This window comes from Galendromus occidentalis, unplaced genomic scaffold (assembly GCF_000255335.2).
Source record: "Galendromus occidentalis unplaced genomic scaffold, Mocc_1.1 scf7180000077512, whole genome shotgun sequence".
Classification (NCBI taxonomy): domain Eukaryota; kingdom Metazoa; phylum Arthropoda; class Arachnida; order Mesostigmata; family Phytoseiidae; genus Galendromus; species Galendromus occidentalis.
The window spans coordinates 62,706-90,115 of record NW_003805500.1 but is presented as its reverse complement, the minus strand read 5'-3'; the positions used below and the strand labels follow the sequence as shown (position 1 = coordinate 90,115).

Sequence of the window (27,410 nt, the reverse complement as noted above, 5' to 3'; positions counted from 1 at the left end):
ATGACGGAGAAATACGAGGAGTTTTTCCCAGTTTCTACGGACCTGACACGAATTGAACGGCACCGTACGTGGACGACTCCGTATTCTTCCGAAGCGTCGGAGTCCATTCTATCGGCCGGGAGGGAAGAATGAGCTCATGATTCTCTTGATATTCAGCTTTCTGGGGAAGCCTCAAGGTGATTTGTAAGTTTTTCATTCACAAAATCGTGGGGGAATCCCATCATCAAAATACTATTTTCCCAGAGAAGGAAATAGAACCGTCAATCTGACCCCCGGTAGAATTCGAGAGGCAGTCGAGGAAGAATAAAGTCTCTCACTCGGCCCTGGCCTCTAGATGGTCACCCGCCACAGCATTTGGAAAGGAAAGGTCCGAATCGATGGGAAAATGAACACAAGATTCACAACGCTCTGCGGCGACACTATTTACATTGGCCGCGGCCAGATAAATGACTCGGCTTCATTCTCAAACTTCCAATATCTGATAACCGACGCAGACAGCGTTCGTTCTCCTCAGAGAAAAGGAAACTAAAAATGATAACGTGTTAGATGAGGCCGGCCACTGCGCGGCCCACCGGGGGGAGAGAAAAGTCGAGACGGACTTTTTTTTCATTAACAACAGTTGGGACAGCGAAATCTTCCCGGGTTTATTGGTTTTCTCCGCTGTACATGGCGTTCCGTTTTCCGTTTTATTTTCATTCTAATTGAGTCCATTGTCTCAATGTCACATCATTATGACCGCTCTGATCACAGGTTGATTTCCTCGCCTCTGACAAGACGGGCACGGAAGCGCCATGCGTCTCTGAAACGCAGGAAAACTCATCGACAAAACCCTGGAGAAACGTCGCCACGCAGACGACAGCTGTCAGCTCCTTCCGGCCCGCAAATCTCGCTCAAGACGCTTCCGATCCACAATCGAAGCATAAAAATGAATATCAGCCCAAATCAGTATCAGCAGCAGAATATCAGCAGCAAGAAGATAAAACGAAAAAAAAATATCAGCAAAAAAAAATGAACATCAGCAGCAGATTTTCGTACCTGTAATCGGTCAGGGGTAATCCGCTGCGTTTGGCTATGGCGAGGACTTCCTCAGCGATGTTCTCTTGGGTTGTTCCTGTCACATCGATGTATTCACATTCGGAGGCCGCGTAGTGACACGATATGGCTTTTCGGAAGCCCTTCGATCTATTAGCTCCGGATCCATGGATCAAAAGCGGATGGAAAAAAACCGTGTCACCCGCCTCCATCTCCATGTGCACCCTTTTGCCCGCGACCTAGACGATACGGTGACTGAGGTTATTTATCAAAAACGCCCGAACGAGAGCCTCATCTCACGTCAACAATTATTGATCACGGCACGGTCACCGTGGGAGAGCCGGAGGACGGCGAGGAACCCTAAACTCAGTCGCACGGTGGCGAATTCCAGTTCAGAATCCGGCATTCATGGAATACACCCACATCAGAGCCACCATTCGACGAAGAAAGTAAAGGGCATACCTTTTCGTAGTCCTGGATGCCATGATAGGCCTTGTTCACCCCTCCTTCCCACTCGGGGTATTCGTGCGCGAGCAGAGGTCCCTCGTGACTGCCGGGTATCCCGACGAGACAGCCGTTTTCTCGGTTGACTCTCTCGAGAGCGGTCCATGCGCACACGACGCGGTCGGCGGGCCGGAAAGGAAAATAGTGTAGATCCTGATGTAGAGGATGCCGTGACGTGAGCTTTCCCGTATCTGGCGGTTTATTGATGAGCATCGTATGCATAGCCATCTGGTTAGGGCCCACGAACGCCTCAACGTAGTCGAGCACCCTGGGATTTTTACAATATTCGAAGAGCTCGTCGTCGAGGAACAGGTTTTGGAGTTTGTTCACAACGTAAACGTCGGGGTTCTTGACGTCCTTGAGGGCCACGTCACGCATAACGGTCAGTCCGGGAACTTTGACTTCCCCACTGGCGATAGCCTCGAACCGCTTGACGAACCTCTCGAGCTCCGAGGGCTCGAACAGGTTTTTGATGATTAGGAAACCATTTTTTTCGTAGAAACCTCTCTCGTTCGGCTCGAGCTTCGGGTGATCGAGTGTGAAACGGAATTGAGAGGCGAACCGACCAACGAGGGTCCCGCCGACGAGCCGATGTTGATGGCCCACGGCTTGGAATAGTGCCGAGCTCACGCGGAATCCCGAGAACATTTTGCACCTCGGGTTTCGAGCTCTGAAAGAGAAATTATTCGACTTATCACTGCTCAGTGCGCGCGCGTACTCTTTTATTCGGCGAAAGAAAAGACCCGCAACCACGGGAGCGGGTTCAGTCAAGCGTCACGGATTCTCAGCCAAGAGATCTCGATTCATCGTTTCCGGGGCGGACTGCCTTGACTAGGTCTCGCGAGGGAAAGCGGTTCCGCGCTCCATGACCTTCTCGAACACTGTCACAGCTCCCATCTCAAGAGCTCTCACAATTACGTACGCACGATTCTCCAATCAAACAGAATGAGGATGCGGAAGGAATCGGAACGGCAAAATTGCTCGAGTTCGGTATCCGGGTCGTCCAAAGACGAGCAATATTCCGGTTCGGAAATCTGGCTCGTCCCAAAATCTGTTCAAAATTATTTATCGACAAGAACCGCCGTCGAGCTTGAACACGGATACTATCCGTTCTTGACGTGACCTATCACGATCATGATTTTGGGAAATTGACTGAGCTGACAGCTAAATTTGGAAAGTATGAGCGCAGTAAGAGAAAATATCCCCAAAACGTATGAAGTTCGCAGTTCAAAGCGACAGTTACTTGCACATATTCCTCGTGCATATTTCCCGCAGATAACGTTTCACACCATCCTGACCCCTGAGAGCGCTCAATCGTGAGAACCAACACCCAGCGCTCCCCGACGCGAAACAATCAAGAACAGGGACCTATGACGAAAAGAAGCTAAAAATATATTAGTATCAGGTCCAAAACAAATCTTCTGCAGCTGTTTGACGTCAACTGCGGTGGGTGAGAGCTGAACGTGTCCACCGAATGTCTTCGCATCCCGGTAGCTTTGACTGCCGGTCGGACTGGTGGGTGGGAGCTTAGCTATTAAATGCGCAGTGGTGGGTGCTAATGCCCGTGGGGTCGGCCAGCTGTCCAGCAAATGAGCGCGAGAGAACGAACAAGAGGAAGACTTATTTGTCTCACGACCGCTCGTAATCTTGATATGTGGCCCTCGGCGAGTGGTACCTGATTCGCGAGGTCAGCCAATCAGATCAAATCGTCGTATTTCACGAAGCCAATCGAAACTCGACGGCCCCAATTCATTGCTCCCGCCGTGATTGCGGATTATACAACGCAAAATAGGAGGAATTGAGCGGAATGTTCGAACACCCGGCTCAACTCGAGGGAGGTTCGTCAACAGAGATATTCTCTCGTCGATTGAGATTTTCGGAAGAGGCACACGCGGCTCTCCCGCGAAACGTCCGATGTCATCCATCTCCCCGAGAGAATGAGAGAGCGAGCGGCAACGCTCCCACAATGAACTTCGGAGGTACTCGACCTACAGAGAAACCCCTGAAGCACACCATCATCTTCGCTGAAGACCCTTAAGTTGCGGAAAACGTGAGCGAAGCTTCGAGGTCCCATTCACGACTCTCAGGAAACTCTTCTGACGAGATCCTCCCGGATCTCGAATCCGAGGCCGGGACGGAACGTAGAATCCCATCAGGCATTGCTTATCCTGTGCTCTCACTGACATCAACACTGCGGACAGCTGATTCCCCCGTCCCGAGCCCGAAACTTCACCGTATGACTTGTATCACTTACGTCGGGAGCAGCCCTGAATCACGCTCTTCCGAGATTCACGGTACCGGTTCCAGATAAAAGCATTGCTCGTGGGTTTTGGTGAAGAAAAACACAGTCTCCCCTCTGCCCGATTTCGGGTAAACACTTGCTAACATTCATGAACTGACGGGAAGGAGGTCGTTGAACCAGCCAATAGAAGAAGTCCGACGATCAGCGTCATCAGCGTCGTCTGCTAGCAAGGGCAGCGCGCGCTTGTGATGTAGATATAGACGTCAAGCCGCATCCGCCCGAGCAGTCACAATTTATGCTCCCGGGATTTGTCGGACGCTTCGCGCGAAAATCCGTCGGATGAGCATATGGGTTGATGATACGACGATTCAGGACCTGGATTCCCCCTACGATCGGATGCCTGGGTTTCGATTCTCAGGAAGCACGATGCGTTTATCGATTCCGTCGATGAGTTATAGCGTTGGTCGCTTGAAAATCGACGCAGAAAAATGGTGAACTCTTCCGTCACGAGAAAAACGTTCTCGCTCAAACGCTGGGTGCTCCAGGCCGGCACGGTGTTAATGCTCAACAGTGGAGTATGACGTGAAGAAATCTCGACCACTCAAAGCCTGATTACAGCCTTCGTATGCGCAGAACGGCGCGCCCCGCAGCCGCTGTCTGTACACCGTTCCATGGTATATGCCGAACAAGGACCGTAGTCTGTGTGCGAACTCCTTCCCTCGTAGCCTGAGTTGTTCCCCTCGGCGGTGGAGGGAGGCAGGAAGGCTCTGGTACGTTTTCGGAAAAGGTCTTCCCGACCAATTCCTTTCAAACGACCTTCGTCGAAACCTGCCAGCCGGCGAATCCGAGCTGAGCAAATTCAGCTCGCGTGCATCAAACGATTCGCTACCGTAGTCGTTGTCGGCGTTTTCTGCCCCGGTAGGAGACATCTCGACGGAGTAGTACATTCCTTTTCCCGCTCGGCTCCCGCTCGGCTCCCCTCGGCGTGTACGATTCCGTGGAACTGCTGCTCTCAATACAGCGTGGCAAAATCGGAATACAACCTGCACCAGACAATGTATGATGGGGAAATCATTGACTGAAAAACGTTGTGCGTCTTATCATGTGTTCCCCACGTGCCGGATTCTCCAGCACCGACCCATGGCCGGCAGCCATGTTTCCCGCTTTGTAGATAAGCGAACAAAGTATGTACCGAGGAAAAAGAAGGAACACCGTCCGGCAGGAGCTCAGCTACCGAAAGAACGGCGAAGGAACGGAAGGGGGCAATACTGCCAACGTACTCGGCGTCAAGTGTTTCGTCTTGTCCCGGAGAGTCACTGGACGACCACCCACACCGACCAAGTCCATCAGGATGTGTCGCGTTAGAGTTCCCGAGAAAGCTCTCCAATGAGCCGTGAGCAGTCTCTACGAAAGCAAGTCATTCAGACCCCGAGCAGCAGCGGCTTCTTCTTCAACGCGAGGACAGCTTATGGTTTTCACTGTTGAAGCTTCTTCCCCCGGTCTAGATGGATATACTGACAGGCAAGAAAGTGTGTCTGCAAATGGCTTCTACCTCACGAACGCGAGATGTAATGCGTTCGCTCTCCTCCGCCATCAGAATGTGCACGTCGCTTTTGACGCGCGCTGTTCCCCGCAACGCAACATCGGTCCCCCGATTCCTGAGAGGAAGGCTTTCACTTGGAATAAACACGCTGTCGATTGTCTCAGAAGCATTTTCGAACACACAGATATTCCACTCCCTCGACCCCTCCCCCCCCCGCGGGCGTCTCTTCATGACGTTTTCGCTAAGATCGGAAAAGCGTGTCCCCGGGAGACATGCTCCGCAATATTTTCTCAAGAACGACGTGACTCGCTCCGGAAGACCTCGTCGTTGAGCGCTCCCGATTCACTCGACATTGTGGTCAAGCATTCAGAGTTCATCCGACTGTGTAAAAGAAAATGCTGTGTACATCGATAAGCACTTGGAGAGTAAGGTACGTGCCGAGATGTCTCTGCGCCAATATGATCGTCCTCTGGTCGCTCGTTCGGCCGGCCGGTCGGTCGGTCAATCGCTCGACCGAATTGTTGGCTCGCTCGCTCATTCGTTCTTCCTCTCTTCGCCGACCACCGCCTCTCCCATCGATTGTCATACCTCTACTTCCCATTATCTGAGTTCATACAGTGGTCAGTTAGTCTTCGACGGACTTGCGCTGCTCTCCCCCTCATCCTGTCTCTCGATTCGTCCACCGAGCTGGGCGACCAGTCTCTCTATGGGCCCCCGCATGGCGCAGTGTGTCTGATCTATATGGGCATCGGAAATTGCCATCCAGCGACTTCATCAGCTTCATTAGAGACTGAGATGATCCCCTGCAACAACTCGTTTCCTTTTGTGTCCCCTGTAAAGTCTCAAACAAGACCTGAGGTCAGCTGCCAATCGTGTCCTCCCGTCTCCTGGGTACTGCTCTCAAATATTCCGGAATTCCTGCATGGTATCGAATCCGGTAGCTCGCCCGATCCGATAGAGTTCCAGAGTCGTGAAGAGGTCACGAATAATGGTGAATTGAGTTCCAGAAAAGCACTGAATGTCAATCTCAACTCTTTTCCGATGTGGGAGAAATCCTCACGCGTAGATAACTCACGCCTGGTGTCATCGATCACCGGGATAAACATTGACCGAAGCTCGTCACTTTCAAATTGAATATGGCAGTCTCCAGGGGCGGCAGTATCCAGTTCGGTTGGAGCGGCGCCTGGCGTCAGGAATACCGCCGTCACTGACATGGCTCCACTGCAGACTTGGCTGCTGGCCGTGGGAGATATATGGCTCGCGCGGAGAGTTTCGAAGGAGGTTCCGTGGAATATGCTTCTCTATGCACGACAACGTTCTGCCAATATATTTGAGGGAGGAAAGCGCAAACGAACGAAAAATAAGGGAGAGACAGAGCGGGAGCCGGGTAAGGATTGCGGGTCGACCCATCGCCGGCTCGGTCGCCGTCGACGTGGGAGCCGGCGCGCCGTCGTGAGGGAGCATCGTTCGGGTAGCGAGGGAAAACGGACCAGTTGAAGAGGGGGGGGGGGCACACGGAGCCAAATGGGCTCAGAGAAGAGAGGAAGGAGTTTGAGATGGTTTGAATTTATTTGAGATATTTATTACACGGCCTCTATATCATCACTAGCCGCCATGGCGCAAGCTCCTTACGCGCGCGACTTGCTTTGAAGCAGAAAAGCATACGGGGGAACTTCTTCTCCAGAAAGCGCTCCGAGAACAATTCAACTGTTGCTCCATCAGCAGACGTCTTCCGTCCTTATGCAACGTAAATGGAATGATGGATCGAAGAGGAGAAACGGCAGAAAGTCGCTGCTCGGGAGGCTCCAGACGGTTTCTGATCTGCGAAATATTTCTATTTCGAGAACGTACGCAGGGTAGGTACGTCAGAATCGAGGTATGATGTCGCAAAACACAGCTGACGTCTGATGATGGATCGTGGTTATCGTACCTTTGAAACTCAATCATTGACTTGGGGAATCCCTTCGAAATACGTTTTTTTTCAACTGAAACCACTGGAACCCATGTGTTATTCCGAACGATTGATCTTATTCAGACAAGTGAGGCATGATTCCCATCAATCATTGTTCCTCAGTCGCACCTGTGAAGTTTGAGCTAACTCAGATTACTTCCGAAACAAATAGGGATCGTCTGGTGTTCTCTTAGACGGCCACATACTTTTGTTGCGGTGCTGCTGCGACCGAGCCGACCGAGCGCGCAAGTCGCGTATATTGGCTTGTAGAGTATTTGTCTAGCTGTAAGGAAGAAGCAAACCGACGTTCCATCAAATTCCCCCCTCTGTTCTACAAGGGAAACGCGCAGCGTCTCACTTCCATTCAATACCCCAGAACCAGCCCGCTAGGTGTGCGGCACGCAATATATTTCGAGCAAAGCCCTCTGCACCGTTCTGCGTCATAGGAGGGAGGGAAAGCCGCAGACGCTCATCCGATAAAAACAGAATTCCCCGAATAGAATTCTCAATAGATTTCACAGTTCGTTTCCAGCTGCCATCCCGTCAGGTGTGAATCTCGACCGTCGGGTACGCGGTTTGTCCGGAAATCCCGCCTCGAGGCTCACACCACAAGACTCGAGATTCTTCTAGAGCCATCTGACGTCCGACGCCTCAGGTCCGAAATTTGAAATGAGTTATCGCCCCACTCATAGACCGACTGCCGTTGAGAGACACGAAAAAGACGACCTCGTCTCTCCGAGTATTACCCACGAAGGCGTCAATAGCGAATGAATATGAATAGTATATTGTTGGCTCATCATAGAAGATCCCTACTTGTTGTTTATCTCGATTGAGAGTTCGACTCTTACACATGATGCCATCAGGTAAGTCAGGTCGATTGTATTCGATGAACACGATTTTCCCAATGATCACATTTGCTACGAAGCTCAAGAATTCCTCGGGCTTCCATGGAGAATTCGACGCGGAAAGTGTCTCCTCTTCAGAATTCGAGGGGATTGAGTTTCCGGGGAACGGCTCCAGCACGTGGAGAAGCCGTCCCGAGTTCTACTATCCCGCTTCCCGCCCGACTCCCTCGCATCGCTCAGCTCGAGACTTCAGGAGCTCTGGAGGAACTGATCCCTCCTCCGGTTTGTCTTCTCCTCGCTTCGGTTTCCCACTGTCATCATTTATATATCGAGCCAATTTTCTTCCCAAAGAAAGAAGATTCTGACTATGTGTGGAAAAGTCCAGATGTGCGGATTTGTTCACGTCGGGAAGGTTCGTCCCGTCTCGTGCTGGAAGTCTCGCACAAAGAGAGTTATGCAGAGCAACAATTCCCAACCTTAATCGAAAACTCTCAAAACGAGAGGAGAACCGCCATCCATTTCTCGATCCCCCGCTTCGTTCCCCGGTCCTCGTTTCCGTCCAGTCTAGCGGTCTCGGGATTCGATGGGAGGATCCGGAGGTTTCCCCTTTTTCCTACAACTCCCACATGTCATAGAGACGACGGAAACAGGCGAGCTGGGTCGGAACGGGAAAATCGACGAAATCTGTGACGGCCCTCGATTCACACTGCGGCCCAGAGCCGATCCCATCGGACGACGGCGCTGATTCTCCCCCAAAGTTTGTGGCTTGCTCCCGCAGTCGTCTCGCTGCCCTCTTCCTTCCCTTCCTACATATTCCCCCCCCCCCGCATCCGAGTCTGCTAGAAGTAATCAGTCTGGATACCGATTCCGGATTGGCTTCTTATTCTTTCTCCGCCCCGGTCTCCTTCCGATTCCTCTCAATTTCTACGTTTTGTCCCCGAGACGAGAGGAAGGTTTGTCGACGCTCCCGTCTCCGAGGAGCTCAAGGTGGATTTCATCTCTACCTTTCTTTCTGCCGTTCCTAAATGGATTTCACAAACGGATTTATCCCTCAGCGGCGTCTACGCAGTCCGCACACGAGAAAAGACGTCGCCGCCGCCGACGAAGATGACGGCGACGAGAAGACTAAGGAAAAATAAAGCAAGGGATTCGAGGGACTTTCGCCAGAGCGAGCGGCACTCTTCTCGCAGACACGGCCATACTCAAAAAGACAAAGACAGAACTCGGGAGAAAAACTTAGCAAAGAACGCCGACGGACGAGGCACCGAACGAAACAAGATTTATCTCTTGGAATACTACGAGGGAAAAGCGATTGTCACAAAAACAACTTCTTCAGCAAAGAGGAATTTCACAAATTGGATTAGGAAGCTATGAAAGGTCAACCGGAACCTCCAGATTGTTCCTCTAACCCACTTCGGAGAGTAAAAAGCATGATCTTTGAAAGCCCGGAATACGCCCAAGGACTCCCGATTTGCGCCGTGTATACGGGAAAGGGGCGGGGGACCTTCGTAGACCCGCCCCGATCCCACGAAGGCTGGAACTCCGACGTCAATATGCAGTAGGCAGAGGACCAACAGCGACCAACTCTATAGTTGGTCGCTGCATTATTATCAATAGAATCAACGACTTCAGGGAGGGATAGTCCCAAGGGATGATCGAGTTCGCGGACTTTGATCATGAATCAACGGATAAGCTGTAGCTCATGCAACTCTCATATATGTACCCGGATTCCGGATACAGTTCTTAAGGCGGTCCAACGATCGGACGCAAGCGAATTGTTCATTTCAAGACCACAGATTCGTGTATCGGTCGCCTGGGCCGGGGCTTCGATTGGATGGGTCCTTGGAAGTTCCACTTTTTTTCTCAAACCGAGAACTCAGAGGATGATTCCTGAGCGAGAGCTGTCGTCTCGCACGAGGACGATTGCTGAAAGTAAAAGGAAGACCCCAGGGAGAACGTCGTCGGGAAGAGCATGCGGGGAACCGAAAGAGAAAAGATGGGCATAATGACAACACTGAGTCATTAACGCTGGAAATGACCTCGAGTGGCCCCTGGGTCGGGTTCCGCTTCTTTGAGTCGCTGTGTGACTTTTCATATTTGTCGGGCGCTGCAGCGGGACGCTGACGAAAAAATTATGAAAAGAGAGACGCTTTAATGGAAACGAGCGACGGGAAAGACGAATTTCAGTCGCATGTCCTTTCGCCTCCCTGAATTTTTCCCTCCGCTCCGTATTTTCTTAGCCATGAACTGCACACATGGTGCGAAACGCCATACGATGCACAGGGGGGCGGGGGCGATCCGACACGGCTGACGGTGTGCTCATCGCAGAATTGTCCCTTTTTGCGGAGCAATTAGCTCCGAGGGCCGTGATCTGTCGAGGTCGCCCGAGGGATCGGTCGCGAACCGCGAGCAGAACGCTTTTCCATTCGTAATAGGTGCGACTCATGAGTCGAAAGTTTGAGAATCCTCCACAGAAAAGTTTCACTCGCAGCTGATGATGACGATTGTGATGTTGAATGATGATGATGCGCTCTGGGAGCATTTCTCTTTTGCGTGGTTGGACGAACTCCCTGTACGTACTGCCCGACTCTCTGCACTGCGGCTCCGAACTCTCTCTAGTGGACCCTAGTTCCTATTCGGCTAATCTGGTCGCCATCTCTACGTCTTCGCTGTCTAATTGCTGTTTCCGTCCGGACTTCCGTTCTTTCGGAGCTCGCTCGGTTGGCAAGACCGTCGGACAAGTCAGGCGGTCGGTCGCTCACTCGCTCCTTCAGACGAGTGAGCCGACTAACCGGCTAGCGGTTCGTCTTTCGGTCGGCTAGCTGCTTCGTCTGTGTGTATCTCTATCTGTCTATACGTCCGCCGTACGTCTGTCGGCCGAATGGTCCGTGTTCCTGTCTGTAGACTTGCCGTCTCGTTCGTTAGGCGTTTCCCGACGTTATGTAGTCTTCGGTCATGGTTTCTCCCGTTTTCCGTCTGTGCAGAAAAGGAAGCAGACTAGCGATAAGCTGGTGGACTTCTACTTAGCACAATCTCACCAGGGCTGCAGGCAATTAGAAATCGTAATGTGAGGTCAAGTCTCGCCTCAACAAGTTTGCCGCTCTTCTACCATTAGCATCCCACGATGAGATTTCCCCCCAATGAGATAAAGAGTGTGGAACGAACGCTGGAGTAGATCGCTCGTTCTATACCTGCAGGTCGGAAGCCTCGATGCGTCGCGTCATCGGTGGACGCAATCGGATCGGATGGAGCAAACTGGAGCGAGTCTCATCTCATTCGTCGAGATTCCCCTCGGAGAAATGGCGACCGGCTCCAAGGGCTAGAATTTTCCCGGGATGTTTTCCCGATTCCAACATCCGGAGCTCGGACTATCGGAGGAAACAAAGCCGGACCGAGTCATTCGTCGAGCCATTTCACATTCATTCGAGCTCCTCTCCATCTCAGATGACCATCATTTCGTTTCACCCCTGGTCCCGGGCCCGGGAGCATGGGAGCGAAACGATTAAGACCGTTTCACCGGGCAGTCAGTCAGACGGGCCGGCCGGTCGGCCCAATTTTTAGCCCATATCCAGAGCGACGTGTCCCTCGCGTCCATTTAGAGGGCGTGTTCTCGAATACGGGGAACATCATTCTTCCGACAGATAATTTCCTAGGGAGTCCAAATGTAGCGATACGAATTCAAGGGACTGTCATCCGCGCCGGGATTACATTACATACGTCAATGAGAAGGTGAGCGTAAGCTATTGACGTACTTGGCCAGAGCTCGCAGATAACGTGTGCCTATAAGAAGTGCTTACCACGTTCTCGACGAGCATTGTCGGCCCTTGTTGACGAAAGTGAAGCAGACTACACATCGCTGTAAACTGTGTGAGGATGCGTACCGGGACCGTGATCCTACTCGTGGCCGTTTTGGCGTTGGTCTGTTTGGCGAATTCCGCCGAGGGAGCCAAGAAACAGAAATCATCGAAAGTGCAGAAGTCGTCCGGCGGCAAGGAGAAGCAACGAGAAGGATCGGTAACCAAATCGAAAAATTCGAAGTCCGCTAACAAGTACAGCAAGGAGGCCAACGTCAAAGAGGAAAAAACAGCTGAGTCAAAATCCAGGCAGAACAAAAACAAGCCCGCTAAGGAACAGAAAACTGGGAAGGCGAAGAAAGTCAAGAGAGCCCTCGAACAAGAGGTCGTCGCTGCCGAAGAGGAACCCGAGACCAAATGCGAGTGTCCGCCTCAGCAGGAATGCGTCTGTGAAAAGTGTGCGGAAACCCTGGCCGCGTCCGAAGGCCGGGATGCAGAAGTTCCCGACGCTGTCGTTGCCGAAGTAGAAGAAGTCGCCGCTTGTGAAGCCACGACCGAGGCCGGTCTGTTCTGCGAACATTCCTGCTCGTGCACGCAAGGAACGGTCTGCTTCGCGAACTCGGCCGATGCTAGCCAAGGTATCTGTAAGGTTCCGGAGCCCGAGGACCTCGATCTGGGAGTTTATCTCGCGTGATCTCATCGAGAGTCTCTCCGAGGAGGAGAGCTTCCGACGTTGAGTGACATTGTACATACACAGTAGGCAGAAACATGACACAAGTTGTAATATATCCTCGATATATCCGTGATGTGCAAAAATCGAAACTCAAGAAAATAAATTGAGTTGATCGATCAGGAAGAAATTAGCTCCGCACTCATTCTGCAACAACACAGACCCTAAATAATCAAGTCCGAGAGAAGAGCGTTTAGTTTTCAGAGGCTGGGAATTTCTTCGAGAAATGCGATTCCTCGCTTCTCGATTTTAGGCTCGCGGACTGGATCCATTCGCGCAAGAGGCGAACGAGCTGCCGGGGAGAGAGAACAAAAAGCCTGAAGGAGCCGCGTAGACGATGTTTGAAGATTCGATACCGATCTCAAGTGGTGGGTGTTATCGATGATGATCGCGATACGGATGCTCTTCGATGTAGTAGGTTTACTATGGAATCGAGCACTCGATCAACAAAAGATCCACTTTCCATGTGCGCTTGTTTGCAACCGAGTAAGCGGGCGAGCGGGTTTGATGGAACAATGGAGTCCCGCGAGACGAGCTTTTTAACAGCTGAGCGGACTGATCCAAGTTTCTCTAATCTTGTCGACGGTGCCGCTAGGTCCCCGCCCTGGCTGTTCTAAGCAACATTGTAGTACGTTTTGTTGAGCGAGCGGTCGGCGATCTTTTCGCCGGGATCGGGACGGCCTTCATACATTTTCATCTATTCTCCCTATGCGGCAGTAGATCTACTCCCACACCTACCAATCCGTTGCTCGGCGGCGAAAGCCGAGCCGGGTGGCGGCGACGGGGCAGGATCGTTGCGTTAAGCAACTTCTAGCGCCGGCAGCTCGAAAGGACCCTGGAGATTCGGGTTGAGCTCCCGCTCGATTTGGGAAATCTTCCCGCTGCCTGCTCCGAGTCTCTTCAATCGGAGAGTTTCAGAGTGTAGTATTCCTGCAACTCCCCACCTCGTTCAGAGAGCCTTCAACGTTTAGCCAGGCACTCCCGCTCAGTCTGTCCGAGTGTCTTCTCTCTGGGCTTCCCGTTCCCGGGGTTCCCGTTCGCCACCCCAAGTTTCGTTGTGTTCGGCACTTGGATCGAGAAGGTACGGCAGTCGGTGCTCGCTCCGTTCCATCGTTCCCTTTTTCCCGTCGCTGCCGCAACGAGCGTCGTCGGAGACGAGATCCACGACTAGTGCTTCGAGTGAATGCATTGCAAATGCTCTCGTCGTCGTTGTTGCGGATGGCTGTGCTTTTTCTGCCACAGAAGCAGAGGAGGAAGAAGAAGAAGAACGGAACCAGCATCGCCAACTACGCGAGTCGAAAACCGCTATTGCGTTGGGGGCTTATTGGTCTCGAAGCTTACGGAAGCGGAGCCATCGGTGGTTGCGGCACGCACAGGTTCACGCCGCGCGTATTTTGCGCAGATGCTCCCCCAGTCGGTCGGGAGAGGCTACGGTGCTTTCGTCGGTTGTTCGTCTATGCACACCGGTTACTTTGGTTTCCCGACTGACACTCAAGCGGCTCGCGAGCGGCAGCGTTTTGATCGAATGCGTATCTCTTCTTCCCGGGGTGAGTTACGCAAATCCACGAATCTCTCGGGAGAGTCGCTCGCGAGAAAGTCGGACTCCGTCGGATTGTCGGATACCGACGGATTCGTGTTATTGAAATCCATTATCGGAAAATGAATCAGAGTGAGGCTCGCAACAAAGGCCGGGGCATGCGAAATATGAGAGTTTCATTCAGATCGGCCTCGCGATAGAACAGAGGTGCCCGATCGCAGCTTGCGGGTCGATTTTGTACCGGTAAAGGAAATTTCCCGCTCTGAGACCGGGTTCCTGTTTATTTACACGGGTCGAATGCTCCCAGCTGACAGTCGGGTGCCCGTATATGGCTTCTTGACCAGGCTGGTGTACGCCTCAGATCCCATACGTGAAATTGAGATACCAAGTGTGGACCTCCGGTGTCCGTCCGACACCCTTCATTGATCCCACCTGATACAACTGTTGGGGGAATAACGGCCCTCTCCTGCCCTTAGAGAAAGCTTCGCTTCCGGGAAAGTCTGCGGTCCCGGAGAATTTCTGTCTCTCACGACGTTTTTTCGTTCGTCGCAGCACAGTCAGAGGAGAGCTCGGATTGTCGCCCACTTTCAGGGCCAGCATTCGTTACATTCACTACCCGGGCGAGTCAGAATCCTGGTGCTAGGAAACAGCCTCTGGATTGTGAAAACCATTCGCACACACCGTCTCAAATACAAGCTAAAGCACGCAATTCTTCCGTGGTTGGCGGCACCGCTGCATCTCGGGCAGTTTGCCGCTAGCGTCGATGATGTACAACCGAGCAACGTTACGTTGTAGGCGAGGTGTGAAGAAAGAAGCCGCCATCCATCTCCTACAATAAGCACTTTATCATAATACACTCCTTCAGCAAGTAAGCAAGCCGGCAGGCAGGCAGGCGGGCCAGCGGGCGAGTAAGTCAGTCAGCCAGTGGCCGGCCACGCGTCCGCATGCACTGCGCCGTGCAGCCGCAGTTTTCCCGCGGCTACTTCTTTTCTCTCTCGACTTTGTTGTGCGGCCGAGGAAGCAACAAAACCGTCCTCGCCTCCGAAGCGATTGCTCGATCACGTCGCAGAAGTGCCCGACGTACTCGGGAGCAGAGCTCTCAGGGAACAATTTTCATTCGGATTCGGCGACTTCAGATTATTCATGCGCGTTCCGAGATTCTGTCCTCACCGATTAATTGAGAGAGAAGAAAATCGCCCGCCCTGCGAAGGAAAAAAATCGAAGTCAGCAGATCGGCTGGAGGGATTATTTTTCGTTTAGCGGCGAAGTTTCCAATTCGGCGAAATGTCTCGACGACAACTTCCCGTTATTTTCCTTGGATTCAGCTTGCTACGGCTCGTAATCAACAGTAGAGAACGAAAAACCGAGCGCCAAGAATAAATACGTGTTCACGGAGATCGAGAGGAGAGAGATGGAGGAAACAGAGCGCAAGAAGAATTGCATTCCCGGTCGGCGGAGCCGATTCCAGGGAAAAATAAAAATTCCAGGCCCACAGCTGCTCGACTGCGCTGACAACAACGTAAAAAGTTCCGTTGTTCAAGGTTGTTGCGCAAAGGCTCTGGGAGCTCAACCGGCTCTAATCTCTCGCCCCGGGCGCGAATTTGCATTTCTCGGCGTTCGTGCGCTCTGCCTGCCGTCTGTCAGTGAGCCTGTTCCGACTGCCCAATCTGAAGCGTTTTCCCTCGTCTTCGAGTGAAAGACTCACTCGGATTGACTTGTCGTCGTCGCCGCCGCCGCTGGACAAGGCCAACGTTGAATACTAACGGCCCGGCGCGCCTTTCCAGACACCTACGGCATCGTCGACGAAACGTCTCTCGCTACGTAGAAGCCATGGCAGGTAGTCGGAGTACGGCTATATAACGGACTTTGTCCTAATCGCCTCGGTCTCCGTATGTAATGTTGGACGGTGGTGGTGCCCAGTCGGCGGTAAAGTCGGGCTCAACTTCAGCCGGCGCGTAGACTTTTAAGTCGGTGTGGGTGGAAGTGGGCTGCCAGCTTGCACGATCAACCGCCTGGCCTTAATAGTGAAGCGGAGAACAAGCTGAGCGAGCGAACGAACAAACGGACGTGCCAGTGAAAAGCGTGAGTGAGACGGCGGCGGGAGAGATTGCTGCCGGGCGTGCCCCCCAACCCACCGAGCGCCCCGCCAACATGATGAAATAGCTCCAGCTCGAGAAGAGATTGAGATTCCCCTCACTCGAGCGTGCGTGCCACTGGTCGCTCCGGTTTCGCGAGAGTGTTAAATGTCGAATCCCGGCGCGGCCTCCACCTTGTCTTGTTCTGAATCTTCCTCATCTTTCGCTCGTTCCTCGTGTCCTGACTCCGAGGTCAGATCGAGACAAGCTCTCGATTTTCTCCTTTGAGTCTGTGAGGCCATCTCGGATCTCCAAAGGTTGAGAATATGTTTATTCGAGCTCTGCGGTCTGCGGCTCAATCGATTCGATATCCACGTGCCGGGAGTGAGGGAAACATCGCATAGGAAATCACCGCGTCGCTAACCCAATTCGTTAGTAATTCCGTTTAGTAGCGCAGGGATGGCCGTGGCGTAATCGGGAACGCATCAAGAGATAATGGCACAGGTGCACGATATCTTCTTGAGTCGCCGGTGGACGAGCAATATCTGCTGCTGCTCTTGGTGGTGGGGCTGCGGCTTGCACTGTTGGCATTTCTCACGGCGGCGTTGCACGCTCGCTGAACCTGGTTCTCCACTCAATATGTAGTTAATATCGGTCTAGCAGCGCCGGCCGAACCATCGCAACACCACAAGGAGCATGAGACGACTGACCACCGACTTGCACTATTGGCTTATTTTCCGTTCCGCTTCTCACATTTCCGCAACAGTGTTCCGGCGCTTCTTCCGTGCGCTCTCACCTTCTTGCTAGTATTGCTCGTCTGCCCGAATAATCTCGAACGACTCGGTCCGGTCAGTACAGATATGTTTATCGACTGTTGGCGTGGACTGACGGAGCTGAGTCCAGCGCCGGAATGACTTCGTATTCCTTGAACTCAATCCGAGAAAAATGTCCATGTAGAAAGAAACGGAAAATTTTTCAAGTGAACAAGGAGGAAGAATTTTCAAGTCGACAAAAGCAAAAAGTGTTCATTTAAACGAAAACAAAAAATGTTCATGTCGACTAAAACAAAAAATTTTCATGTAAGCGAGAACGAAGGAATATCTTGTAGGGAAAATGACAATTCATCATGCAGGAAAATTGAAAATGATCATGTAATTCCCTCAATTCCGTGCGAAATTTTTATGATCCGAAGTGACGTTCCGGAGAGACCTCGCGCCGCCTTGTAGCGGCATCGTCGACGATCCTCGTGTGACTAGAGCCGGAGCCGCCATCGAGTTCCCTCGAGCCTTCGCGAAACTTTAACCTGGAGCGTACCCTTTGGCAGATCACTTCTTCTTCTCGCTGCTTTAGCCCCTGTTTCCGTTTGTCTGTGAGTCCAACGGCGCTGGTTCGCAGCAGCGGTAATGATTCGCGGTGGCGGGGCCGACTGTCTAGGCGTCGACCGGCTGGCTGAACCTTGGCTGCGGAGCCTCGATTCTTTCTCTCCTGGGTTAACATTAATCCAATCAGACGCATAGCCCGGAGCAATCCCAAATAAGCAACTCTCCCGCATGTATGTATCGGTAAACACTACACCGGGGGAACGACGATCTTTTTGAATCCTGCTGAGACAGACAACGGATCTTGCAGTCCGTGACGGTCTTCTTTGCTCCCCGTCACCGGGCAGGAGTTCACCCTCCCGCCCCCCCCCCCCTCCCCCGTCCCCTCAGGATCGTTTCTTCTTGAATTTGTTTGTTTCGTCTGGACCGCGCGGACGGGTCGACCCAAGAGAAAGGAATACCGACCCCGGGACATATCCCGAGAATGTCCTGGAGGCGGTATTCACCGCGATGGTGGGTGTTGTGGTCCTGCTCAATATTCATGGCTCCCTCATCTAGTTTCATCCTGGCAAATGCTCACCATGCGTTTTTCTTGTCGACCACGTCCTCACTGTGCTTCGTTTCCTTCCTTCTTTTTCGTCCATTGTTCGGTGGAGAACGTGGGAAAGACAACCTTGCCGCAGGCACAAGGCTGCACCGTATCATGGCACAAGCTGCGATTCACACAGCAGGAGAAAACTCCTCTGCAATCACAATTTTTCAAGCTCGCCGAATATTTCTGCCTAGCTCGCCTTGTAGGCCATGCACGCATCCGATGGGCTCCTCTGTATTGAGGTCTTCGTTCCACGCACGTTCACTCGCGTACTCGTAAAAGGATCTCGGTAGATATGACCGGCACTGAATCTGATTTCGTGCTTCGCGGAATTTCGCGCCCCGCGGAATATGCATGGAGAAAGTTCGAAGCGTGTGAGAGGCATCAAGGGAGCGGGGCAGCAGCGCGAACTAACGCCAATGAGCGCTCTCGAGTTTCCCGAAGGATCAAGATTCGAAACCTACGAAATCCACCTCGTGAATCTCGGCGATTTATCGTTCATCATGCACAATATCCTAGCGGGATACGCCTGAGGAATTGAATTCCTGACCGCGATGATCGACGACCGAGCCTACGGACCGACGGATTCGAACTCGGCGAGGAACAAGCAGTGTGGGTGGATGCCGGACCATGGCACCTTCTGCGGGCACTTCTGTGCATCATGCACCTTGCCCTGCGTTCTATCATACGACGAGCGTCGCTCGCGTTGTCACGAATAATCCTCGCTCGGCGCGATGTTTCTTCGCTGAACGTTCCATGAGCTGAGCCAACAGTTTAACTTCCAAGCGCGCATCGCCTCTGACATGTGTGCCGTCATGGAGGCGCAAGAGGAAACACAGACGACTCAGTTCGTTCCGTCGGTCGGACGAAGACGGCAACGACTCGAGACCCGAGAGGTCGATTAGCGCTGACGCGCGTTCGGTCAGCTTCTCAGATGTGGTGAAGAAAATATAGATCCCAATGTGAGTTTGGGAGCTGAATACAGCTAAAGGCTCATCTTGGAGAGATTTGCTGTTTTTGGAGGATTTCTCTGAGGTGTCGGTCAATGGGATGCGATCGTACTCCACCGATCGGTCCGACGGATGGACGCTCGCGTCGAGTGTGTCCACCGTCGTTTTGTTGCACATCCTCCCCGACCGGTCGACTGCCAGCGAATCGATGTGATGAGTTCACTCGATGGAGCGATAATAGCAAAATAATGGACAACACCCAGTGGGCGAAGCAGCAACTGCAGGCTTAGCTCTGAGTCAGTTGTTGGCTCATGTATTTAACGTTGGATTGCGGCTCAGCGTCCCCAGAGCAAAGGCTAAGTGTCGGTGGCCCATCCACCCGACCCGCTTAAATGGACTGACTGACTGAGCGTTGTAATAGAGAACAACGCTGGAATGTGGATAGCCGGCTGGCTGACGGGCACGCAGGCTGCGAGTGAACCAGACGACAGGCCTGCAGCTTTTACGAGCATTCGACAACCGCGTCGTCTTCCCGAGCTTTTTCTGAGCCATTACCTGCACCGGGATCGTTCGGTACGAGATTCAGAGAGCTGCATACAGGAACGAGTTATGCGGAAACTGATGAGGTTCCACGCACTGGTATTCGGGCTCTGCGGGGATTTCTCGGAGCGCAGCCCAGTCGGTTGTGGAATCAATCATTCATCGCGGATTTCAGTGGTGAGAATACTCGCAGGCATTTGGGATATCCGCGAGCAGTTGGCTGCGTATTTCTCTCGCGTTCACTTAGCTCGCGGTCGAAAGAGCCCCGGAAAGTCTTGATGCTATCTCCGGCCGAGAATAGCTGGCGTACGTTATTGTATTTAATGACAATGATGATGTTTTCGGCGCAGAGATTCCGACGAGCGGGATTCGCCCCGAGGCTTCGACAGGGGGTACGCCTGTGGGCTCCGACGTCTTCGTGAGAATCTCAACATTCTCACCTGCTGATGACAAGCGTTGTGGAAGAGACAGCGCTCAACTAATGACGCAGAGACTTCGATAGGCGTTCGACGGCCAAGTCGAGCGGAGGAGGGGGGAGGGGTGGAAAGAGGGAATTCCATCTATAACGTCCATGAGTAACAGCGATTTGCGTGCTTCAACTTCATTCTCCTCATTTCCTCATTTTCCCCTCTCCGTGCTCTTGCGTCGACGGTGAGCGCAGCCCTTGTCTCTGATTGATATTGCGTGTTAGCTCAGATTGTCATACTCGGAGCTTGGCTTCCTACCGATGCGATGCTGCGGGATCGTTCTCCAGTGAAATTTCGATTATTTTAACTTTCTTCTGCTTCTCTACATCACCTCTGTAACTCCTGTTTGTGATGAGTCGCAGCTCGTGCGGGATTTTGCGCACCAAACGTGCAAAGTCGCCGGTATTTCCGGCTGATCAAAAGCACACCCGGAATACAGAAGTTCTCAGGAAGATCGACTCCGATCGGGCGGCGCGGCTCTCCGTATCAGGCGCATCAGAGGACCCAGACTGGACACAGCTTTCGTGAGTGGGGTACTGGACATTGTTTCCCTCCGTGCCGACTTTGACGTTTTCCTTCAAGCCGAGGGGAGACTGCACGGATTCTATATCGGGAGGACGAAAACAAGTCCCCGATCTCGCGGAAGGGGCACATTGTGTGCCGCAATCTTAAATTATGATCATTCCAATCGCTTCCATACATATATTTTCCTGGATTCGTTCGGAACACGGGGGGAAAAGCATGAGAAAACGCCTACTGAACAATTGTGTGATGCGATAGTTTGGCCTGAAGAACAAACCGAGCTTTTGTCCCTTGGGTGACGTCCGGTCGCTTGTGTGATCCGTCAGTGACCACAAAAGCCCTAAATGGCCAGCCAACGGAATCCGATGCTGCTCGCAATGTCCAATACATTCCTTCTTTCTCTCCGAGGCGGCGGCAGCGGCGCGCGTCTTTCGAATCCACCAACCAGTCCGAACGGTCGAGCGAGCGGTTGACGGCGCGCCGGCGAGTCCGTCCACCCTTTTCCCCGTCACTCCGACTCTCTCTCGTCGGAGTAGTCGTGCTGCACTAGGCTCTCTCGGAGGCGGCGCCGCAATTCCTTCCCGTTGTCAATTCAGCTTTCCGAAGTCCAGAACATCAGACTCCGCTACTTTCCAAATAAAGCCCCTCTGCAGCAACTAGTGGATTATTCGCGAGCGAGCAAGGGATCGAGCTCGAATCAAGTTGCAACCCTGTCAGAGAACTTCTTTCGGAAGTTAATACCTCTGGGTTTTGTTTCTTTTTTTCTCCCTCGCCCTCCCCCCGTAGTATGCCGGATCTCCCTTCAATACCTTCTGAATAAAATGCTGGAACGTTCTCGACCTCCTTCCCTCCCTTGACTCCTTTACGTTGACGGGAGCGACTTTGATCATCTGGAACTTCTCTAATGGAGGTATAGTTATCAACGACTTATCCGGTCCTATGATTCGTTGCCGTTCTACTTCCGAGGAATCGACTGAAAGAAGGCGCGATATGATCAGTGGTAAGTGGTAAGGGACCAGCGAGAGCAGACAGCAGTTGGCCGCTATCGCTCCGACATCTGAGCAAGCTCGAGTTGGGGTAGGATCGGAGTCATTTTACCAGCCAGTGTCATCTGGTTTCTCGTCCTTCTCCGTGGGACTATCACCGTCCCCATCATGATAATGGAACTGCCACTAATTATGAGCATCCAAAGTTTTCGTTCGGCGCGGCGAATGAGTGTCAACAAAGATGTCCTACTCAGCAAATTCGCCTCTCCGTCTAATTATGGATGAAAGGTTGAGGTCGTTGACGCACATACATATTCGGCTCTATGACCTCGATGGTCAGCAACTTTGTCAGACTTTCGACAGATAGATCCGACCCGAATCAGAAGCTTAGTGGTGGCCGCGGGCCCCATTCTAAAAGTCACACTTTCCAAACGCGGGAATCCGATCTCTCAAAACTCAGTGCGGTGACCTTGACTCGCGGTCACTTGAAGGACCTTCATGTGGTCTATCGGAGAGCACGTTCTTTCCGCGAAGGTTTGCGTCCCTTGATTCGATAGTTTTCTTCAATTCCGATACGAGCCCACTCGAATTTTCTCGAGTTTGCATCGGATTTCAAGAGGAAAAATCAAGCCCGCGGATCGAGCCCCCCCCCCCCGTCCTGTCTTTCCTTGCTACGCGAAGCGACCGAAATCAAACTGAGATGGGCGCACCAGAAAAAAATCGGTGGGATATGGGGGCACGGCGGGGGGGTCGGGTGGGGGGGAGGTCGAGAGAAGTGAGCTCCCTCCCCTCGTCGTTCGGCCCCCTAAGTGATCTTTGATTAGCCAATTCGTTTCTTGCTTTTCTCTAGCCCGCTGTCTGACTTTTCGGCTTGTGTCTGAGTTAGTGAGAATGTGCGCGAGTGTCCGTCTGGGCGGACATCTTCCCCTACTGGTGATAAGGCGGCCAGCCGCGAAGGTTCGAACGAACGGGTGAGTGGGCATGAGCTGGCGTATGTGATTCCCCGGCACCACTGTAATGGCAAGCTTATTTATTGAAACTACATAACGTCAACCGCCGACGACACCAACAACAAAAACAGGGTTACGCCTTGGCGGAGGCGCCATTTGCGACGCGCCATTACCTTCATCCGTGGTTTTGGAAAAGGTCTATGAGACAGCTCCGTGTGCCATCGTCGTCGTTGTCGACACCGTACGCTTTTGTTCTTCGTTTTTTCTTCCCTCCGTCTCCGGTCCGCGTGTTTCGGTGTGACATTTACCCCGCTCGTTTCTGTCAAGAAATTGATGCATTGCACCTCGGATGCTCCCCGGACGGAGGAACAATCGTTCGTTTGTCCTTCGCCCCGAAAATGTATTATGGCTTTTGGCACGGAAAAACCACGTAACGCGAAATCGCTCGAGGAAGAGCTCCGTAGATGTACGGTTTGGAGAGGAGGCGATGAAGGAAAACGTCATAAGGTCGACCGATAAACTCTGTTCCTGTGTCTCGCCAGCTTAGTCGAGCTAACGGACTTGAGTGGAGAGGTTTGCGAGTATCGGATGATCATCCGGTGACCGTCCGCTCGTCGTCTGGCGGTTCCAGAAACGTTCGATTAATAGAGCTCTCCGAGTCGGGTTTCCGTTCCTTTAGGTCTTCGGAACTGTCGTAGACGCTTTGTGAAATTCAAGCATCTCCAGTAAGCATTCGGGCGGATCTGATCTCCGGAATGCTCATGGCAGTAGCCGCGATGTTTCTGCCGCGAGAGAAGGTGGAATCGGTGAGCGACCGGGGGCCGTTCAACTCCATTCTCAAGTCGACTCCGCCAACGATGGGTTTCATCGACGAGGATTCCTCCGATCGCCAAATACTCTCAGCTCGACGTCGCTGTTTCGCGTACCTGGCGACGGGTTCTCTTGCTGTGGCTGTGCTTCTCGTGGTGCTCTTCGGCTTCTTCGGTTGGACCGTGTTCAGAAGCTCACCGGACCTCATCGATTGCTCGCGAGCACCCTCTGTGTCTCGGGACTTTTTGACGAGAGACGCTTTCCGAGTTTTGTATCTACAAACCGCGACGACGATCTACGACATCAGCAGAAACGAATGCAGGCGTCACTGTCAGCAAACACGCGAGGAACTTTTCAGACTAGCCGTCAAGAGTTTCGGCCGCTTGACCTCTCTGGAAGAACGCTTCGCAGAGATCGCCGACAGAATATTGTATTCGGAGAAGTACATCCGCAAGGATCTGGACGAGCTCGTCGATCGTGTGAACGGATTGCGCGTCAGCCTGTGCTCGACCGCCGAATCGACAAGAACGTGTGAAGATCAATGGACCCGGATAGAGGAGATCCAGAGCTGCATTTCCGTTCTGAACTCGATCTCGAACACCACTTGAAGAGATGCTCGATGGAAATCCTGGAAGCCCACCAAGGAAGTCTCAGAGAAGATGTCGAGCTCAAAAACATTCCATTCATATCATACACCGACTGACGTTTGTCATATGTCTTTGACTGATGGGGACCTGTCGTACCAGCAGTCCCTCGAAGATTCCGTGTGCCGAATAAAAAAATGAAGATCTCTTCCTTCTTCTCCCACGCAACCGATTAGACAGGACAATGGGGGGGCGAATTTCATTGGAAGGGGGCGGTGGTGACGTTATTTCGACAGGATTTTCTGAGACTGGGAGCTCAAGCCATAGGGCCATAACTCGACTATCGATCAGCCGTTCACCCCGCCGGAGATTCGACGCATAAGCCAAGGTCAATTTCTCTGTAGTCCAGATTGGGACGACATGCACCGATTATTTTAATTCGAGGCTTCCGTTTTCCGATGAGGCACTTTCCAAGAACTCTGGATCGAAGTCAAGTCACCGACAGTGGCAGGATGGGCTTGATTCCTCCGGAAAGGGCACCGCACCCCAAAGTTTTCGCTTCGTCCCAGGATACGCTGGTGTGCAAGAGCCCCGAGCTCGGAGCAATCTCTAGTAAGAATCACAAAGGTCGTATTCAGCAGTCGAAGTATATTGCTAGGCTTAGAGGGTTTTTTCCGCGCGGAACTTCTTGCATACGTTCATGGAGACTTCCTAGTCGAACACGGAGTCGGCGCACCGGAGCGGCTCGCGGCTCCGCGGCAGCTCATCACGGTCCGCGCTCCTGCCAGCACCCGGCAATGATGAAACAATTGAAAATCCCCGGCGTAACTCTAGACCGTGAATCCTTAGCAGGTCCACCCTCGTTGTATCCAGATTTCTGAAGTTGAGATACGCTCGAGCGACCCAATCGACCGGAGCGAATAGAGAATATGGGGCCAGCTGACGGGAGTGACACGCCATTTCGAATGCTGGTATCAGACTCCACCGGTGTCACCATTTGAGATGAGAGCATGGCCTACTCGAGCGATGTACGACGAGTACACGCGTTTCCCCGCTTTTCCACCGTCCCCATCCTGTTGTGCCGCTCTGGTGTGGAGCAGCCGCGACCCTACCCGAAGCTTCACGTGCTGCTCGCGCTCGGTTGATTACTATTTCAACGGTAAGTACAGATTACGAAGAAGGATTGCAATTACCATCTAGGCGTCGCAGTGATAAAGCTAGCCAGGCGGCTGTGGCGGTCGGTCGGGCGGGCGCGCGCGCGCGCGCCATCGGAATGCGCTAACTGTGCCCACTTGTGAGCGACCTAACCCCACAAAAACCCCATCAAAGCCAGCCTGACCTCGACTCGAGCTTCGCGTGCATTCGCCGGCTCTCTCATCAGGATACCGGGGCTTGCAAAGTCCGCACACAAATCGAACCAGACGACAAACGAACAACATGGGACTTCTAATGGCTTCGAAAGCACGCTGCCGTCCCGATTCGTTCCCTGCGAGACACGCGAACAATGCCGTCCGTCGATTCGTCTCTTGCGAAGAACGGAATAAATCAGAGACCAACTCCTACACACCGAGAGGCAAAAAGTAAACACCACAGTGTCTACTGACTCCTCTTCTATATGAAGGTCGGATCATGCCGTCGGGACTGCGACCACCAACGAACGCGACGCTCCATGGCCTTGTCTGTGGGGAGCCGGAGATATTTTCTCACAATAATTTGATTATGGTGCGAGGTGTCATCGCTAGCTGTCGACTTTTTCCTCCCTCACGTCCGTTGAGTTTCTCGCTTCTTCAATGGACAGACGACAGGCTGGGCGGACGGACCGTCAGGAGGAAATCAGAGAAATGTCGGCGGAGCAAGGTCGAACGGTATCGGAATGATGACAACCTCGACCGAAAACCACGAGACGCACCAGAGGCGGGGGAAAGGAGTCAGCCGAACGTTCCGCGATGAGAAGTCGATTCGTTTCGAGGTAGAGACGGACAGGCGAGAATAGTATCGAATTATTATCGAATGACCCGAGAGCTCATTCGATCATTCGTTTCGAGGAGGGCCATACACGTTCAACCGGTGTTCTTGTATCAGACACTTTCGGAGCGGTGGTAATCGTCAGTCGTCCAAAGCTACCATTGAAATTCGACGCCAGGAACCGTTCGCACGAAGGAGACGATTCTATCGAGTGATCCTCGTGTTGAATAACTCGATAAGCAGTCCATGACATTCCACGAGCTACGTCATCACGTCTCCGAAGAGCCGGATACGTCGATGCCAGATGTCCCGATGCCGGAATCGGATCTTTTTAAAATGATCATCTCCGATCCGCAAGTACCAACTAATTCGAATCTTCACAACGTCTGATTGTCGCTTCGAGTCTTTCCTAGAATTCCGAATTCGTAGATCGATTACACAGCTCGACAGCCAAATCGTTACAAAGAAAGTGATAGCTATTTCGGGGTAAACCGGGGGCGCTGAATCCGAATTTCGTAACAGATTTTCCCCATCAGGTCTAGTTTTTCCGAAATTTCAATTTTTCGATTTTTTGCCATTTTCCGTCTTCAAAAAATTCTAGCTCCGCCCCTGAGTGGACTAGATCGATGAAACTTTGGTGGCGGATAGACCTCGGTTGGGGCTATACCTGGCCGAGTTTTGGTGCGATTCGTAGCAGTGGTCTCTGAGCTAGAGCCATCGGAAACTAAAAAAAAGAAGAAAAAAGTGGGAGAGGGACCTCTTAGAAAGCACTTGACGGAAAAACTAGGACCTTTGAACCGGTCTGACCTCGACAATTCGATAGCGGAGGCTTTTACGAGCATTTTGAGACCAAGCAGAGCAAAATCGGTCGATCCGTTCAGTTTTTATTCGCAAAAACATTGAAAAGGGTCTCGCAGGAAATGTGCCCCTTTTTGAAAATCGCTTCGGCGACCAATTTCAGAGAGCTGTATCTCCGGAACGGTTCGTCGTAGAGCGATGATCGAAGGCGCGTTGGAAAGCTGAGTCTGAAAGCTTTCATTTGCGCTAGTCAGATCGGAAAAGGGATCACTAGGGACGGAGATATATGACGATTTTCACAGATCGAAAACTATATCGACAAAATCGCTGATTTTTCTTTTGCGGACTGTTTTCCGCGAAAAAGGACTATGTGCGAAGTTTCAGGGTGGCTGCTCAACTGTAAGTATGCTTAAGTGACTGAAAACCCTTTTTTCATTGAATAAGCCCAATTGGATTCTACCACCATTCAGCTTGCGGAGGTCTCCTTCTAGAGAATGGTACCTCCAACGGAGGTACCATTGGTCGTACGGAGCCGAAGAAAGCCGCTGTGTAGCCGATGAATCACCGCAATGATGTAATCACATGAGCATGGGTAGACCGCGGACTCGGGCTCAGCGATTCGTCCCAGCATCGGACCCTAGCACGATAAGGAATTTCTGCGTAATGGGGACTCA

General features: G+C 52.4%; 2 protein-coding genes across 2 annotated transcripts; one reads left to right on the top strand and one right to left on the bottom strand.

The window, feature by feature from the left end:
• Positions 1-744: 744 nt before the first annotated feature.
• On the bottom strand, positions 745-3,890 carry LOC100903953 (phytanoyl-CoA dioxygenase, peroxisomal). The gene is made up of 4 exons (XM_003747050.1): positions 3,791-3,890; positions 1,495-2,206; positions 1,036-1,271; positions 745-799 (listed from the first exon to the last, which is right to left on the bottom strand). Exons 2-4 carry the CDS (start codon positions 2,182-2,184, stop codon positions 745-747), a joined length of 981 nt encoding a protein of 326 aa, XP_003747098.1. The 5' UTR covers positions 2,185-2,206; positions 3,791-3,890.
• An 8,041-nt stretch (positions 3,891-11,931) lies between these two features.
• Positions 11,932-12,770, top strand: LOC100903807 (uncharacterized). Its single transcript, XM_003747049.2, has one exon. The coding sequence runs from the start codon at positions 11,991-11,993 to the stop codon at positions 12,603-12,605; it is 615 nt and encodes a 204-aa protein (XP_003747097.1). The 5' UTR covers positions 11,932-11,990; the 3' UTR covers positions 12,606-12,770.
• Positions 12,771-27,410: the final 14,640 nt, after the last annotated feature.

What these genes read in the sequence shown, in the direction of transcription:
- LOC100903807 (XM_003747049.2), top strand. Translation starts at nt 11,991, where the DNA reads ATGCGTACCGGGACCGTGATCCTACTCGTGGCCGTTTTGGCGTTGGTC.
- LOC100903953 (XM_003747050.1), bottom strand. Translation starts at nt 2,184, where the DNA reads ATGTTCTCGGGATTCCGCGTGAGCTCGGCACTATTCCAAGCCGTGGGC. An exon ending in GCATCCAGGACTACGAAAAG is followed by an intron (nt 1,272 to 1,494) that starts GTATGCCCTTTA and finishes CGTATCGTCTAG; the next exon opens with GTCGCGGGCAAAAGGGTGCA. An exon ending in TTACCCCTGACCGATTACAG is followed by an intron (nt 800 to 1,035) that starts GTACGAAAATCT and finishes CCTGCGTTTCAG; the next exon opens with AGACGCATGGCGCTTCCGTG.